This window comes from Onychostoma macrolepis, chromosome 17 (genome assembly GCF_012432095.1).
Source record: "Onychostoma macrolepis isolate SWU-2019 chromosome 17, ASM1243209v1, whole genome shotgun sequence".
In the NCBI taxonomy this organism is placed as follows: domain Eukaryota; kingdom Metazoa; phylum Chordata; class Actinopteri; order Cypriniformes; family Cyprinidae; genus Onychostoma; species Onychostoma macrolepis.
In genome coordinates this window covers 1,490,421-1,509,150 of record NC_081171.1, presented here as the reverse complement: position 1 = coordinate 1,509,150, position 18,730 = coordinate 1,490,421, and the positions used below count along the sequence as shown (strand labels likewise).

Sequence of the window (18,730 nt, the reverse complement as noted above, 5' to 3'; positions counted from 1 at the left end):
TCAAATTCTTACTTTATTTCAATTAATTCAGTTAGCATGTAGCAATGTAGAGTTGTTACATGCAATCGTGTTGATATTGATATTTGGGGAAACATCATGGCTGTATAATGTTGCTTATCTAAATCATATTTTGTATCTTCTTTTTTTTTTACCGCAGTATGCATCTATACATTTCTGTGAGTTACCTTGTGTCTCTCTCACACACTCAGGCTGTGCAAGCCTCATCTGGCATGACATAAATACATTATCAGTCGCCGTCTACACTGAATGCAGGATCGGCTCGGAATCGGCAAGACGTGAGACTCTGACGACACATTAAAAAAAAAAGAACTGTGCATACCACAGGAACGGTATAACGGAAAATTTTAGTGGTTTTGAAACAGTGACCGCGGTATACCTTGAAACCGGTTATTGTCCTATGCCTAGACAAGACTGCACAGTTTCTGAGAGAAACCTTCATGCTTCCCAGAGCTGTCCAAAGTGTTGATGTGACTTTTTGGAAGCTGTGTGAGAAACTTTTCTCAACTATGAACTTCAATAAATGCAAGCTCAGGTCCAGGCTTAGTGATGCTCATCTTGAAGCTGTACTCAAGGTTTCAACTGTGAACTTCATCAGGGCAAACGTGGCTCAGTTGTATGAGCAGAAGCGCTGCCATGTGTCTGGCAAGAAATAGAATAGTTTGCAAATGTATTCAGGGATCGCAGTTGTACAGTGTAAGGTTCAGAACAGTTTTCATAAGTTACTTAAGTTAAAATAAAGTAGATAACTGTTAAAAATAAAAAATATATAACAATGCACAGACACTGTTGTTTACATTTTTGTTAAGTATGACAAAAATATGTTAGTAATGTAATTTAAAAGAAATGTGAGCTAACATCTCAGCAATTAAAGTACATTTTCAGAAATTTTGTGCTTTCTTCTTGTGCTTAAATGTTAAAATGGCCCTCCTATGAGATGTCTGTCACAGCAATGTCCCCCAGCCAATTTGAGTATGAGACCCCTGGCTTAGTGTACAAAAATGTACCCATTAAGCAAGGCCAGACTTTTTGCATTTAATGATGTACATCTTAATTGAAATGCTTTCGTCATTTAAAATAAAGTTAAATATTATTGTGTGAGAGATTAATATTTTATTTTAACATAACTTCTTGTACTGAAACTGGTATCTTGTGCACTAAAAATGTGTAGATTTTGGTGAGCTTAATAGGTATGTTTACCCTAGTAAGCCTACCACTGATATTTACATATAGAATGACAAAATTAATTTAAATATTGTATTTAATTCTCTAATTCATGGAGAAAATAGTTAATATTATCATATTAATGCACCGTACAAGGAACAATATCATGGTTATTAATATTATTGAATGATTTTAAGTTTTCAGTGTTTAGCTGTTAAAAATATGTACCTTAAAACTCTAAATGGCAACAGCATTACAATTATTTGAACCAAAACCCTTTTATTTGACATCTTTACTCTTAAATCAACATCTAATAATGAATGAAATCATGTTCATTACACAGTTTAACATTCATAAGTCAAACAATATATATTTCAGAACTATAGTTACAGTTACCGTAAATTCACAGATACAAGAAAATATATGACTTGTAAAGTAGCTTTCAGTTACAAAGTTCATGTACATGTTAAATTAACTTTGTTTAAAATGTCTTAAAAGCTAATGATCCCGCTTATGATCCCATTATGAGTTACAGTCCCATCACCATACAAAAGATTATTGAGCATGCATATTGTAGTACACATGACTGTACTATTCTGGAAATCTGCTGTTAACTTATCAGCAACTAAGAGACAGTGTTGTTTTCTGTCTTAATTAGGCTAATTATAGACATTTTCCAGACCATTCGTGTTGGGTGGAACCATGGTTGTGGTGGAGCCAGAGCTTCTTGGATCATCAGAGAAATGACCAGCAACGTCATTATGAATGTGGTAGTAATACAGGAAGAGAAAAAACCCTGAAAAAAGAATCAGAAAAAATATTTTGGCAGCTTTTATTGCTCCTTCGTATTCAAATGTTTTTAAAATCATTTAAAAAATGAATAAATAATAATAAAATATTAATTACAAATATTTTATTCAGATATTTAATTCAAATTAATGCTAAAATCTGTAGGAAACATAAGCGTTCTACTAAACCAATTGTACTGATGCATGTGATTGTTTCTCACCCTGTAATGAGTTCAACACAGTGAATATGTAATATGAGGGAATGCGCATCGGTCCATAACTGAAGAACGCCACAGACCACGTCAGACCGAAGAGCAGGAACAAACTCAACACCATCATCAGCTGCTTTCTGAACGTCTTTCTCTTGCCGTCAGTCGCTCTTAAGCGTCTGACCTGAACAATCCTAGTTAAGATAGTGATGAAGATTCCTATCGTGAAGATGAACACTAAAGCGTAGTAGCCAATATTCACTGTGTAGTGAATGTAAGGATTTGTAATCCAGCACCTGTAATTAGAAAAGAATGAAATATAATTAAGACAACCAGAAACATGCATCCATTTACATTTAAATTTACAGAACTTACATTCGTGAAGTTTTTTCAGACGTTGTTTTTATGATCACTGTTTTATATTCTCCTACAGAAGCAATAGTTATGACTATTGGAGCTGGAAATGCTGAAAACACACAGAGACAAGGGTTGTTATATAGATAAAAAAACCAAACCTAAAACATAAAAAGGAATAAATATATAAATCAATTTTGTTACTGAAATATACTTATTTAATTTCAACTAGCAACAAAGCAACATTTCCCATTTTCATATGATAAAGTAACTAAAAAACCCATATAAAATTAAAATATAAATTTATAAATAAAAAAACGATATAGACATATTTACAAAAAATGACAAAAACTGTATTTAAAAATACTAAAACTTCCTCAAAAATACTAAAACTTTCAAAATATGAATTAAAAACTAATAGTGTCTCAATGAGACTAAAATAAGTGTTCAGATGCTCTTAAAGGAACAGCTCAAGAAAAGGAAAAAAAACACCATAAAGTATCATGACAGTAGTTCATATGACTCCTGTGCAATATACTTTCTTTTTCGGGTGAACTCGAGTTGACTGCTGAAGATGGTAGATGGTTTTAATTGGACATGCTGAAAAAGTGACTGGAAATACATTTTAACTGATAAATTATAAAAATAAAAGTGATTCAAAATATTAATAAAAACTACAATAAAATTCTAAAAATATCACTGACAGAGACATATTATTTTTGTTGAGTGTTGAGATGCTCTTAAAAGAAAAAGCTCAAGAAAAAGACAAAAACACCATAAAAGTATCATGACAGTAGTTAAAGGTGTCCTATTATGCTCTTTTATGAAGTCTTGATTTTGTTTTGGGGGTGTACTAGAACATGCTCTCATGCTTATTGGTTCGAAAACGCATTATTTTTCACATAATTTACATTATTACAATACCTTTCTCCCCAGCCTGACACAAACTGCTCGATCAGTTCCGGGTTTGATGAAGACACGCCTTCCGAAAAACGAAATGTGTTGTTATTGGTTAGCTGTCCCAGTGCGTTGTGATCAGCTTAGATAGCGTTTCAGTACTGCCCCGCCCCTTGCCAAAGCAGCAAGTTCTGTCTGCTCACGTATAGTTAAGGATGGCGTCAATATTGCCATATCAGTTTGATCCGGATTCAGACCCAGAGAATATTGAACAAGAGGATCGTGCAGAACCTTTACACGCACGGATATTGCAAGACATATTAGAGTGGTAACGTTATTGTTTTTTTTTTTGGCTAAATCACGTTTTAGATAAGATGTCAACAACAGCTTAAAAATAACTGCATTTACTATGTACAGATGTACATAGTACAAAGGTAATATGTATTATGTTTATTGTTCTTTAATTCTAACATTATAACATGAATTGCAGTGAAACTGTTATACAGTTGAATTTATACCATAGTCCAGTGTTTCCCACAGACACTGTATTTGTGGCAGCATATATGCAAATTCATTCTCTGCCAGCAGCTATGGCTCTGAGCAGGAGGCGCTGTTGGAGTGGTAGAGAGCGAGGTTTCCCTGGTAAAGCTGTACACAAAGCAGAGCTCTGCTCACAAACGCTGCTTTATCAGACATTACATGCAAGTTGAAGTGAAAATGATGACATCCAAAATTTTCTGAAGACAGTCGGTTTCCTTCAGAAATACAGTGATATAAAAACACCCGCACTGGGTTTCGATTTTGAAACGTGCAGTGCTCATGTTTATTCAACGAAGTCAAAGCCTTTTGGAAAATCCATTTGTGGCGGTCAGTTTTGATATTGTGGCGGGCGCCACAAATAAATCAATATATGGGAAACACTGTAGTCTCATAATTGAATTGTAAATTCTACAGATTACATCACTGTCCAGTATTGTACTGTCAGCAGTTTATAAAAACGTTTTCATAATTGTAACATACATTCATAATTATTCAGATGCATGTGTAATAACTTGCGAAAACTTGACGCTACAGCAGCACTTTGTCGTCGTCGTTTTGTCTGATGCACTCAACCAATTGTTCTAACCACTAGCTCACCCCTCCCCACCCCCCAACCATTTGAATTTCCATAGGCGGAATTATTTTAATGATATTCTAATGGGCCGCTTTGTTATATTACAAACTCCGGGAAACAACGCTGTAGTCCAAAGAGCTGTTCGTTGTAGTTCTTGAAAAGGGAAATATCTCCCTTTGGAGTAGACTTTGAGATTTGTAACTTTGTAGATCTTTTTTATGCCCAAACATACACACTACACACTGACTAAAATTCAAAAAGTGAAAAAGCATAATAGGACCCCTTTAATATAACACACTTTCTGTTTTTTGTTTTAAATATTTCCATATGGCAACACTATAATAGGTGTTTTGTTGCTCTAACTCACCCCAGCCCAACACGGTGATCTTCCTCGTGTAGTTTGTGATGGTGACGTTCTGTCTGAGGAGCCATAAGTACATATGAAGAGCTTGAATGAAGAACCAGGTGAATGAGGCCAGCATGGAGTAATGCAGGAGCAGCGCTATGAAGACGCACGCAGCGTTGTCTTGTGTGTTAGCGACGCTCTCGTTTGACAAAAACGAGGCATTCAGTAGAAACAAAGCCACAAACATGTTCATCAAGATCTTCGTGGCCTGATTTGATTTGGCTTTCCTATTAAAACACAAAAACAACTGTTCTTGTAACCTTGGCTACCTTTTAAAGTAAACACAACTAACTACTGTATAAGAAGATACTCTACCGTAGCAGGAAGTGCATGAATAAAGCGACAGCCATAAAAAACATGGAGATGCCGCAGCCGATAGAAGTGATATAAGTCAGTGATTCCAGATCCTTCTCTGTGATGTTTGGATCTGACTGAGACTGAGGAATCTCAGAAAACACAATGAAACACACAGATCAACAGGAGGACTTTTTAAAATAATTTGCTGTTTGTTAGCAAGAATCAGATCTTGTTAGATAATTTTAAAAGTTTCTTTTGTTATCATTCATGCATTCACTAGCATTTAGACATGGATTAAAAGACTCTGATATTGATTTCATGGGGTCTTTAAATAAAACATGAATTATGAAAGCGTAATTTCTTCTTCTCTAAGCTTCTCACCATCAGCACTGCAAAGAATGTCAGATGTGAGCAGGAGCACTTTATGGTGTTGTTGATTGTTTCGGTCTCACAGCCGGATGTCGTCCAATTAAATTCTCCTGCAAAAAAAGAGAAAGACGAATGAAATTAATTATACATAATAATTATAATAAAATAAATTGTAGATATGAACTGATTGTAATTTTCCTGGCCGATTCCGATTTCTTTCTTCTTTTTTTTTTTTTTGTGTAAGTGTGACCTGCAGATACTGATTTTTGCCTATTCTGATTTTCTTTCTAAGCTCTATAATTGACAGCATACACAAACAAAAATGTATACTTTTTTTCAAAGCAAAACAAATATTTACATAATAAAACAAATTATTAAGCATTACAATTCCCCAAATCTGGACTAAGTTATTCTCTTAACAACTCAAAATAAAGTGCTCTGTGACTGGAAAGAGGTAGAAATAACAATTAACTGAAAATTGAGAACTGCTGTATATAACAAAACAGATGTAATTTCCCACTGTTTATAAATAGTATTTTTTCCCTAACCTTAATGTCATCTTTCACATCAAATTCTTAAATTCAGTTGTTACCAATCAAATTAAATTAGTAGCAACAAACTCCATCAAGAAACACAGAAGCTGCATCAGAAGTGGCATTAGATGCATTTACACAGTTTGATGAAGCTCATGTGCCATAAGTGCATTTATACTGCAACATTTCAAATGCATTGATAGTTATCAGATTAATGTTTTAAAGGGGTCATTGGATGCGAGATGCATCGGATGCAGATGCGAAATGAAAATTCTTGGCCAAAGCCGAACAAAATGAAACACTGGGCCGAATACCGAACACGGTTTTTCACATTTTCCCCTCCATCTATTTTGCCATTTTTTTTTTTTTTTTTTACAATTGCATAATTTAAATAGCCAAAATTAGCTTTTACCTGCTTTTCAAATAAAAAATAAATTACAAAACAATTAAAAAATATTTACTTAACACTGAACATTTTGTAACATTCTAGCAGACATTATACCAACAAAGCACAATTTAACTTAAAATTAAGTTAGTAAAATAATTTTTTTGACCATTTTTGAGACCCCCTTCTTGAATCAGGCATGCATTTTTTACTATACAAATAAGTGCAGGCTTGCTGAGCAGAAGATAATTATTTTAGATGTAGAGCCCTATTAAAAGAGGGTCTATTAAATTAATTTAGTATTTTTGTTTGTTTAGTTTGTTATTGTTCGATTTAAAATTCATATTTGGTGTTCTATATTAAAAGAAAAAGGGTTTACAATTGATGTGGACTTTAAAATCAGAGTTTGTATTTTATAAAAAAAAGAAAAAAAAAAGGAATGTCACTGATTATCCAATGAGGTGTCTAGAGAATGACCCCAAGAGGGGAAGGGGCGGGGTTATGAAAAATGATGGGGTGATGCAATTGAGGAAGAAATAAGATACTTGTGTCTTAAATTTTTTTTTTATCCAAGAATTAAAAAAATACCCAGCGTGTTTTTTTTTTGTTCCAACTAAGGACTGATAGCCGTGTTTATTGTTGCATCCAAGGATTGAGTGACATTTTGTAGGTTTAGCAGCTCAAGGAGAACGACACGTGACGGAACGCACGAAGACGGGGCGACCGAGGCTGTTCCGCGGCTGCGGATGGGGCCTGTTGCCATCACAGATGGAGGATTCGCGAGGACATTTGTGAGTGCTCATTCGCGAGAGGACGTCAGTGACAATCAGATTTGCTAATCATTTGATGGTGTTTCATGAACTGGTACTTTTGTTTGAACTTCTCTATGTCCTTGGATTTCGTGAGTACTCATAATTGTTGCACATGCACCAGAGCTCCAACATTGCGCGCCAACGAGAGACTTAAATCCCAGCTGGGTAAAACTTTATTTTGGGTATTTATTCTGTTATGAATCTTTGTTTATTTTGATTATCTATTTGAACTAAGTTTGGTTGTGTTACCAATGTGGGAATTGGGTCACAAGGTGACCTAAAGTGATTTATCTACAGAGAAAAAAAAGGTGACACATATCAAAAAGGTTTTATTGAAATTCCCCCTAGACATACAGTACTTATCATTCGAGTCGTTCAACGGGAGAGGGCTACATAGAACATTAGAATATATTACAGATCCCAATTTGACCACTATGTGTGAATATAATAAATGTAGTAATAGAGCTGTTGTAGGGTAGTAGTTGTATCCAATACCATATGTCAGATTGATGATTTATGACCTGATTTATGACCCCCCTGTCAGCGTTGATTGCCAGGTTGTCATATGTCAAATGTGTACAGGGTCAGATTTATGACCTGATTTATGGCTATATGACCCCTCTGTCGCCCTGACTGTCATGACAGTAGGGTTGGTAAATCAAAAGATCAAAACAGATGTTAGATCTGACATTTGATGGATTTATGGATGGATTTATGACTGGATTTATGATGTTTTTATCTCTCACCTGTGCCATGGCATTTTTATGGAGTTCCTTCCTGACCTGTAGCTAACTTCCAGTCTGGAGGTGTTGGGTTCTCCTATCCATTTACTTCAAATCATCTCAGATGTATTAAGCAAGGTACAAAGAACGGTCATAAATCATCAATCTGACACATGGTATTGGATACAACTACTTAGGGTAATTATTGTTTTCATTATTATTATCTTATTTTTTTATTTTATTCTACAGAACAACAGTAAAATTACAATACTAACATTTATTAATGTTGATGGAGTTGTTGCTTTTTCTCAGCTTTTATTTTGGCAGAAACCCGCAGGAAGATCTCTGTGCTTCTTTTTGTTGACAACAGATTTATAAATGATTCTCATTACGAATTTGGGAAGATGTTTGTCGCACGTATCGCATTGTCACATGCCTTTAAAAAATTAATAAAAATGTTACTGAATAACTGACAAGTAACAGTGTTTCAGCACAGATTTTCCTCGCGCTTTGGACTTTGAACCCTGGAGCAGCAAGCTCGTGCAACGCTTTTTGAATACATGCAATCCATGCGTGTATTTGAAAACAACATTCTGCAGTTTATTTACTGTGGTTTATTTACATTTATTCAACAAAAGGTAATACATTTAACAATTTGTGAAAACATAATATTAATTTCATAAAGACTAGTACTGTGAGAAACATAAATTAAAGAGAAAAGTAAATTTTTGCTGCTCTAGTTGTCTCCCCTCCTAAGCGGCACTCTTGAAGTGTAACTTGCCCACCGTCCATTTTCAAGCTCAGTGGGCGCACCTAGCAAATTTACTAAAATCTCACTGAAACAAACAGCGGGTTGGTCTACTGCGGTTAAGCCAGCCGCAGTTCAGAAAAACACGGTCAAGCCAGCCGCGATTGAAATTAGGTTGCACGTGTGTTACTATTATTACAGTAATTGCAGGAACAACACAGAGGGAACGCTTCAGAGCGCTTTTCATCTAGATGCCCAGAATTGAGATACAATGACATTTTTCCAGGTTTTTTTATATATCTGCTTTAATATTTGTGTTATTTATTGGTGTCTTTTATGGTTCTGTATTACTACATTTTTCTACCTTTCAAATCATTGCAAGATTCATAGAAAACGAGATATGGGACAGATTTAGGGGTATTAAGACCCCATTTCTAATAAGTAGAAGAAATGAACGGTCAGTTCTTATAGAGGACATCCCATACTATATGCACACCTCGTATGAAACCATTTTACTGCAGCATTTTTGAGATATGGGACATTATTCAATGTAGAGAGGTATAAAGACCCCATTTCTAATAAGTAGAACAAATGAATGGTCAGGTCTTATACAGGACGTCCCATACTATATTCCCATACTAGGGTTCCTGTTTGTTCCTTTCTGTCGTGCTGCTGAGAGGTTTGCGATTGTAGATCTTACTTTCACTCTCTGTTGTTTAAAGTGATAAAATATAACTTAATTCCCACCATATTTCTGGTATTATCTATCAAACTAATCTAACTAATTTGATCGTTCACTTTTTAAAACTGGAAGGGGAAAAAAAATGAAGAGATAAAATTAAAATAGGATAATCTCTTCATATCTTTTCAGTCTTTATCACATGGTGCAAAGAAAATGTATCAGAATGTAACAAACAAACAAAAAACCTACAGATTAGAGCAGGGTTTGGCAAACTCGGCCCTTCCAGGCCACTTTCCTTCAGAGTTTAGCTCCAACCCTAATCAAACGCACCTGAACCAGCTAATCATTGTCTTCAAGACTACTAGGATACAGGCAGGTGAGTTTTATCAGGGTTGGATCAAATTTCTGCAGGAAAGTGGCCTGGAAGAGCCAAGTTTGCCCATCACTGGATTAGAGGGTACAGGTTAAATTTTGATTTTGGAAAAAAAAAAAAAAAATACTGAATAAAATGGGTTCACATCTTCATATATTTTCAGTCTTTACTTTTTTGCTAGCTCCTTTGTTAGCTGCAGATTTTTGGACAGAAAAACTAATGTGTCAACGCTGTCACTTGATAGTCTGGACCTTAGTGGGCTACAGATCAGGCCAGAGGTACTGAAAACTCTCTCAGAGGCTGAGCTTGATGCTGGAATGCAAAGGTAATATTTGGCAAATGTTGAAAGAATGGGGAGGCTTGATTCATGCCTTTTCCACCAAGAAAGTGGGTTTTCTGTGGCACTGGTCTCTTCCGTGGTCTTGTATGTGTGGAGTTCTTTTTTCAGTCTGTCAGCTGGCATCTGTAAATATTCTCTGGTAAGTGAATCATTAATCAATCACGGTGAATAATGGCTTCTTCTCCTGCTATTGTTGTTTGCACTGTTTGCCACATGTGCAGTTTATCTCTCTCTGTTGGCGATGAGGGATTCACATGTGATAAATGCAGGGAAATAGTTAGGCTGACAGAGAAAATTTTAGAATTAGAGACACGTATCCAAACTTTAGTTGAGGACAGTAAGAATGTGAGGGCTGTAGATACTGCTTTGGACGCTAGCTCAGGGAGTCCTGTACATTGTTCGGTTTCGGTTGAGCCCGTGCAGCAGGGCAACTGGGTGACTGTGAGGCGGCCTAGTCGCGGGTCAAAACACAGCTCTTCCGTTCCGATCAGAACATCAAACAGGTTCTCCCCACTCAGTGACGCACCCACTGAGAAACCTGATGAAAGTGTTCTAGTTATTGGCGATTCTATTGTACGGAACGTGAAAATAGAGACACCAGCCACCATAGTCCAATGTTTACCGGAGCCAGAGCGCCTGACATCTTGGCAAATTTAAAAGTGCTGACTAATGCTAAACGTAAATTCAGTAAGATTGTTATTCACATCGGCGCTAATGATGTTCGACTTCGCCAGTCAGAGATCAGTAAAAATAATGTTAAAGAGGTGTGTGAACTTGCCAGTACGATGTCAGACACTGTAATATGCTCTGGTCCGCTCGTGGCGATGAGATTCATAGCAGACTGTCGTCACTTAATGGCTGGATGTCTAAGTGGTGCCCGCAGAATAACGTAGGTTTCATAGACAATTGGACGAGTTTTTGGGGCAGACCTGACCTGTTAAAAAGAGATGGTGTTCATCCCTCCTGGGGTGGTGCTGCTCTTCTCTCTAGAAATATGGCACATAGTCTTAGAGTTCGTAATTGACTAACTGGAGCCCAGGTCAGGAAGCAGACAGACTGGCTAAACCAACCGTCTGCTAGCCGCCTCACATCACAGAAGTCAGTTATTTTTTTTAGCACATAGAGACTCTTTCACCTAGATATCACACTATAGAGACTGTGTCTGTTCCCCGAACTAGAAAATACAAAAAAAACGTCCAAACCAATTTAAGAGTAACAATTTAATTGACGTTCAACAAATAAAAAATTTATATAATACAGAGAAACAAATGACAAAGCTTGGCTTACTGAATATCAGGCCCCTTTCTATGAAAGCGCTTTTTGTAAATGATATGATCACTGATCATAACCTAGATGTGCTCTGTTTGACAGAAACCTGGCTAAAACCAGATGAATGCATTATTTTAAACGAGTCTACCCCCTGTCACGGGATGGTCGAGAGATGAGGCGAGGACTCAAGTGCAGGAGAAAGTGGGTCTTTTTAATAATAAAGAGAAACAAAAATGAACAAAAACCACCCCGAAGGGGAAAAACAGGCAGGCAGGCAGAGAACCACAGCACAAGTAAACAAACCCACACACGACATGAAACATCCAACATTAAACAACGAAACAGCACAGGACTGCAGACACCAGGAGACTATATGGGGAGCCAAACGAGAAGGACACAGGTGAAGTAACTGAAACAATAATGAGATAAGGAGGGTGGGGTCAGACAATAGACAGGAAAGCACATGGCACCAACAACAAACAATAAGCCATGTGCTAACACACACAATGACATCTGGTGGCCAACCAGGGCACACCAGCAGGGCCGTGACACAACCCCCCCTTTAAGGAGCGGATTCCAGACGCTCCACACACTAAACTGAAATTAAAATGTCTAGGAGAGAGGTGGGCCGGAGGCGGATCAGGGGGAGAGATGGTGGGCCAGGCCCATGTAGCGGCAGAGGGGGACCTGAGGACCGAGGCAGCGCCGGCGGGATGGGGACCCAGGGCAGAACCCGCGGCCGTGAGCCGGCACCGCAGCCTCGGGAGTCTTGTGAGCGGACACCGCCACCTCGGGAGGATTGTGAGCGGCCACCGCTGCCTCGGGAGGATCGTGAGCGGCCACCGCCGCCTCGGGAGTCTTGTGAGCCGGCACCGCAGCCTCGGGAGGAACGTGAGCGGGCACCGCCGCCCCTGGGAACTCGTGAGCAGGCCCCGCCGCCTCGGAGTCTTGTGAGCCGGCACCGCAGCCTCGGGAGGAACGTGAGCGGGCACCGCCGCCCCTGGGAACTCGTGAGCAGGCCCCGCCGCCTCGGGAGTCTTGTGAGCGGGCACCGCCGCTTCGGGAGCTTTGTGAGCGGGCACCGCCGCCTCGAGAGCTTTGTGAGCGGGCACCACCGCCTCGAGAGGATCGTGAGCGGGCACCGCCGCTTCGGGAGCTTTGTGAGCGGGCACCGCCGCCGAGAGGATCGTGAGCGGGCACCGCCGCCTGGGAGCTTTGTGAGCAGGCACCGCGCGTCAGGAGCTTTGTGAGCGGGCACCGCGCCTCGAGAGGATCATGGCGGGCACCGCCGCCGAGAGGATCGTGAGCGGCACCGCCGCCGACGATCGTGGCGCCACCGCCGCCGAAAGGATCGTGAGAGGGCTCCGGCGCCGGGAACCTTGTGAGCGGGCACCGCGCCGGGAGCTTTGTGTGCGGGCACCGACGCCGACGATCGTGAGCGGCCACCGCCTCGAAAGGATTGTGAGTGGGCACCGACACTTCGGGAACCTTGTGAGCGGCCACCGCCGTTTCGGGAGGATCGTGAGCGGCCACCGCCACTTCGAGAACCTCGTGAGCGGACACCGCCGCTTCGGAAAGGCCTAAGATGATCCCCGCCCCCTCAGAGAAAAGCTCAGCGGACATCACCGCTTCGGGAGCTTTGTGAGCAGCCACCACCACTTCGAGAACCTCTTGAGCCGGCACCGCAGCCTCGGGAGTCTTGTGAGCGGACACCGCCACCTCGGGAGGATCGTGAGCGGCCACCGCTGCCTCGGGAGGATCGTGAGCGGCCACCGCCGCATCGGGAGTCTTGTGAGCCGGCACCGCAGCCTTGGGAGGAACGTGAGCGGGCACCGCCGCCCCTGGGAACTCGTGAGCAGGCCCCGCCGCCTCGGGAGTCTTGTGAGCCGGCACCGCAGCCTCGGGAGGAGCGCGAGCAGACCACGCCGCTCGCAATGACATCAGTGGGAGTTCCTGAACGCTTCGTATCAGCCCGGGACGCTCTGGGAGCGGGCTGGAGGTACTGGGTGCGGCAGACGAGGCCTCTGACGCCCCTTTGATTGCCGCTGGGGGCACTGTAGCTTCGTCGGCCACTACTGGGGGCACTGCGGCTTCTGCAGCTTCGTCGGCCACCACTGGAGGCGCTGCAGCTTCGGCGAGCCCTGCCTGAGGCACCCCAGCCACCCTAGCTGGGGAACGTGCCAGGAACTCCACAAATTCCCCAAACATCAGGTGGTCCAGCCCCCTCATCCTCCACCATTTGAGGGGCTCCTCAAGGGCACTATTGAAAAGGTCCTTGAGGGCCGCATCATTGTACCCCAAACCCTCTGCTGCACCACAGAACCTCAGGGCAAACTTCCTCACATCAGTGCCCTGCTGACGGAGGGAGCTCAGGGCCTGGAACTGGAGGATGCGTTGGTAGAGGGGGCTGCTGACGTTAGAGGCTGGTGGATGGTGTGAGCCCATTCTCCGCTGAGTCCTCATTTGGCTGTTTCGTTCTGTCACGGGATGGTCGAGAGATGAGGCGAGGACTCAAGTGCAGGAGAAAGTGAGTCTTTTTAATAATAAAGAGAAACAAAAATGAACAAAAACCACCCCGAAGGGGAAAAACAGGCAGGCAGGCAGAGAACCACAGCACAAGTAAACAAACCCACACACGACATGAAACATCCAACATTAAACAACGAAACAGCACAGGACTGCAGACACCAGGAGACTATATGGGAGCCAAACGAGAAGGACACAGGTGAAGTAACTGAAACAATAATGAGATAACAAGGAGGGTGGGGTCAGACAATAGACAGGAAAGCACATGGCACCAACAACAAACAATAAGCCATGTGCTAACACACACAGTGACATCTGGTGGCCAACCAGGGCACACCAGCAGGGCCGTGACACCCCCCAAGATTACTGTTATAAAAATGAACTGCGTCCAATAGGCAAATTGTTGCTACAATTTATAGCAATATTCTCAGTATTTCTCAGAGGGCAGGCTTTAAGTATAACTCCTTTGAAGTAATGGCGCTTCATATAACATTATCTAGAGAAACAAGTGTTAATGATAAATCCCGTGATGTTTGTACTGGCTACTGTATACAGGCCACCAGGGCCCCATACAGACTTTATTAAAGAATTTGCTGATTTTCTATCAGAGTTAGTGCTGGCTGCAGACAAAGTCTTAATCGTTGGTGATTTTAATATCCACGTTGATAATGAAAAAGATGCATTAGGATCAGCATTCATAGACATTCTGAACTCTATTGGGGTAAGACAACACGTGTCAGGACCTACTCATTGTCGAAATCATACTCTAGATTTTATATCGTCACATGGAATTGATGTTAATGGTATTGAAATTCTGCAGCAAAGTGATATCTCAGATCATTGTCTAGTCTTGTGTAAACTCCATATAGCTAAAACTGTAAATTCTACTCCTTGCTACAAGTATGGTAGAACCATTACTTCTACCACAAAAGACTGCTTTGTAAATAATCTTCCTGATTTATCTCAATTCCTCAGCATATCCAACAGCGCAGAAAAACTTGATGTAACAGAAACTATGGACTCTCTCTTTTCTAAAACTTTAAATACGGTTGATCCTTTATGCTTAAGGAAGATTAAGGATAAGAGTCCAACACCGTGGTATAATGAGCACACTCGCGCCCTAAAGAGAGCAGCCCGGAAAATGGAGCGCAGCTGGAGGAAAACTAAACTAGAGGTATTTCGTATTGCTTGGTGGGAAAGTACCCTATCCTACAGAAAAGCATTAAAAACTGCTAGATCTGATTACTTTTCGTATCTTTTAGAAGAAAACAAACATAACCCCAGGTATTTATTCAATACAGTGGCTAAATTAACAAAAAATAAAGTATCAGCAGGTGTTGACATTTCCCAACAGCACAGCAGTAATGACTTTATGAACTACTTTACTTCCAAGATCGATACTATCAGAGATAAAATTGTAACCATGCAGCCGTCAGCTACAGTATTGCATCAGATAGTGCACTATAGATCCCCTGAGGAACAATTCCACTCATTCTCTACTATAGGAGAGGAAGAATTGTATAAACTTGTTAAATCATCTAAACCAACAACATGTATGTTAGACCTGATTCCATCTAAACTACTAAAAGAGCTGCTTCCAGAAGTCATAGATCCTCTTTTGGCTATTATTAATTCATAATTGTCATTAGAATATGTTCCCAAAACCTTCAAATTGGCTGTTATTAAGCCTCTCATTAAAAAACCACAACTTGACCCCAAAGATCTAGTTAATTACAGACCGATCTCAAATCTCCCTTTTCTGTCAAAGATACCAGAAAAGGTAGTATCCTCACAATTATATTCCTTCTTAGAGAAAAATAGTATCTATGAGGATTTCCAGTCAGGATTTAGACCGTTTCATAGTACTGAGACTCTTCTCATTAGAGTTACAAATGACCTGCTCTTATCATCTGATCATGGTTGTATCTCTCTATTAGTTCTACTGGATCTTAGCGCTGCGTTCGACACTATCGACCACAACATTCTTTTGAATAGACTAGAAAACTTTGTTGGCATTAGTGGAAGTGCATTAGCATGGTTCAAATTGTACTTATCTGACCGTCATCAATTTGTAGCAGTGATCATATCGATCACAAGTGCAGTATGGAGTACCTCAAGGCCGTTACTTTTCACGCTTTACATATTACCGTTGGGAGATATTATCAGGGATCACAGTGTTAGCTCTCACTGTTATGCTGATGATACTCAGATCTATATTTCTTCGCGGCCCGGCGAAACACACCAAATTGAGAAACTAATGGAATGCATAGTCGATATTAAGAACTGGATGATGAGTAATTTCTTACTGCTAAATTCTGAAAAAACAGAGGTGTTAATTATCGGACCTAAACCCCCCACATGTAATAACTTAGAACACTGTCTAACACTTGATGGCTGCTCTGTCGATTCTTCGTCATCAGTTAGGAACCTAGGTGTGCTGTTTGATTGCAATCTTTCCTTTGACATCCACGTTTCTAGCATTTGTAAAACTGCATTTTTTTTCATCTTAAAAATATATCTAAATTGAGACTTATGCTCTCAAAGTCAAATGCAGAAATGTTAATTCATGCGTTTATGACCTCAAGGTTAGATTATTGTAATGCTTTATTGGGTGGTTGTTCTCCACGCTTAATAAACAAACTACAGTTGGTCCAAAATGCAGCAGCTAGAGTTCTTACTAGAACCAGGAAGTATGACCACATTAGCCCGGTTCTGTCAGCACTGCACTGGCTCCCTATAAACATTGTATAGATTTTAAAATCTTGTTAATTACTTATAAAGCCCTGAATGGTTTAGCTCCTCAGTACTTGAGCGAACTCTTATCGCATTATAGTCCTCCATGTCCACTGCGTTCTCAAAACTCTGGCCATTTGATAATATCTAGAATACAAGCCTTATTTAGGCTACATAATGAATAATAGTTTAGCAATCAAATGTTACAAATATGGCAAAAATGGAAACATTTGGATTCTTGTGGAATGAGACAGGCTCGTGAGCCCAATGCCATTTCAGTTTTGCTTGTATGCTGTGTATAATGAATGCCACTATAACCTATTTTGTTTTATTTTATAGTTTAATATATAATTTTATAACTACTTATTTTTCATTCTTGTTCTGTTCTAAATACCGTTTGGAACTAAATAGGATATAATGTACATTTACCAGTATTTTAATATTATAAAATTACATGAATTAATGTAGCCTAATTGTTTGCAATTACAAGGTTAACGGGTGTTTTTGGAGTGAGATCAATTTCTCTTTAATGAGATTACTTCCTCCTTTTGGCCAGGTTTCGTTTCTCAGTGTCGTAAACTCTAGGGGCGAGGCTTCTAAACCGGGGTGTTTTTAGGGGCGTGATATTCAAACGACGATTGTTTTCTGCCGGCACATTTATCAATGTGCGATCATTTGTACGATGATATTGGCGGCATACGAATGTTTCATGAATCACACGTGAAACGATTTGTACGCACGGATCTGCGCTCGTTTCTACGTTAGATTGATAAATGAGGCCCATAGTGTATGTATGTGAACGCACCATGAGATCAAGGCAACTTTTATTTTGTGAACAGTACAGATTAGTGTATTTCGTTCATTTACCAGACACAAACATACGTAAGTTTCAAATGCCACTGGCTCAGTTAACATTTATATTATAGTAATAATAGCAGTGTAGATCTTATTTGCATTTTTAGTGATATTATAAATCCTGTAAACATATAGAAGGTAATATTTGGATTTCTCCAGCTCTCTGCACTGGCATTTAACAAAACCGGAAGTATGTATGCACACACTCGCTATACCATAAATCCAAGATGGCGGAAATATGCAAATATAATGTTGATTTTTTTTTTTTTTGTTTGGTGCGGTTCGTTTTCACACTGCCCTTTTTGTAAGTGAACCAGAAATTGTAAACAAAACCACACGTGTGCCAAGGTCATCCATTCATGGGACAGAAATTCTCAAGCAGGGAAAACAGGAAGTGCAAAAACAGGCTAATTATGGAGATCTTTCGAAGTGCAATTTTTATTCTTTTACTGATTTGCTGTTATGAGAAACTAACGCAATATGAAGAAACTTATGAGCATCAAATGAGACCATGTCATACGATGTAATTACGACTTGCCGAAAATAAAATCTATAGATATAAAATACTTAAAGCATATCAAAATGTTAGTTTAAACATTTAACCTAGATAAATGTGCGCTAGGCACATATCCAGTTGTTTATGCGGAGAGTGGAAGCTGAAGCGCGCTTCAAGACATCAGTGGAAACAAATTAAATACATCGTAATTGTTGTTCATAAAGATTAGAGTAATACATCATTTGGAACTGTAAAGGGTCTATTTTTATTTGTGTGCACTCACAATATCAAAAATACTTAGTGCTTTTCTAAAATAAAGAAAACTAATAGGATGCACTTGCCGTCACGGTCTTGAACAGGAGCGCTTCACAAAAATGAACTGAAACTCAGTGAATATTTTCCTTACAGACATGATGAATATATCTACAAAACGAAATAATTCATATCCAAAACAAAAACCTTTTCATTATAATCCATAAAGATGCATTTCTTTCTAAAGAAGCGTCCAATGAGGAGATGGCGAGTCAGGATTTGTAACTTCATCTTTGTGACGCTGACTCAGAAAACACTTGTTTATTAATAAATAATTTCCCCCAGACACATTCATTGTAACTTTTGCTGGGGCTTTGTGGCAACCTTT

The 18,730-nt window shown here is 39.7% G+C and overlaps 1 protein-coding gene across 6 annotated transcripts in view; it reads right to left on the bottom strand.

Annotated features, from left to right (window-relative positions):
• Positions 1–1,447: 1,447 nt before the first annotated feature.
• LOC131522651 (adhesion G-protein coupled receptor G2-like) overlaps positions 1,448–18,730 on the bottom strand; it is a 42,700-nt gene continuing 25,417 nt past the window's right edge. For 5 of the 6 annotated variants that reach the window (XM_058748272.1, XM_058748271.1, XM_058748267.1 and 2 more), the window contains 6 exons: positions 5,629–5,726; positions 5,266–5,396; positions 4,912–5,177; positions 2,555–2,645; positions 2,192–2,475; positions 1,448–1,978 (listed from right to left, as the gene is read on the bottom strand). In XM_058748272.1, coding sequence (XP_058604255.1) covers positions 1,842–1,978; positions 2,192–2,475; positions 2,555–2,645; positions 4,912–5,177; positions 5,266–5,396; positions 5,629–5,726 — 1,007 coding nt within the window. In that variant the 3' untranslated portion in view covers positions 1,448–1,841. The remainder of the gene's footprint in view (positions 1,979–2,191; positions 2,476–2,554; positions 2,646–4,911; positions 5,178–5,265; positions 5,397–5,628; positions 5,727–18,730) is intronic. The other variant, XM_058748270.1, reaches the window with a different exon arrangement.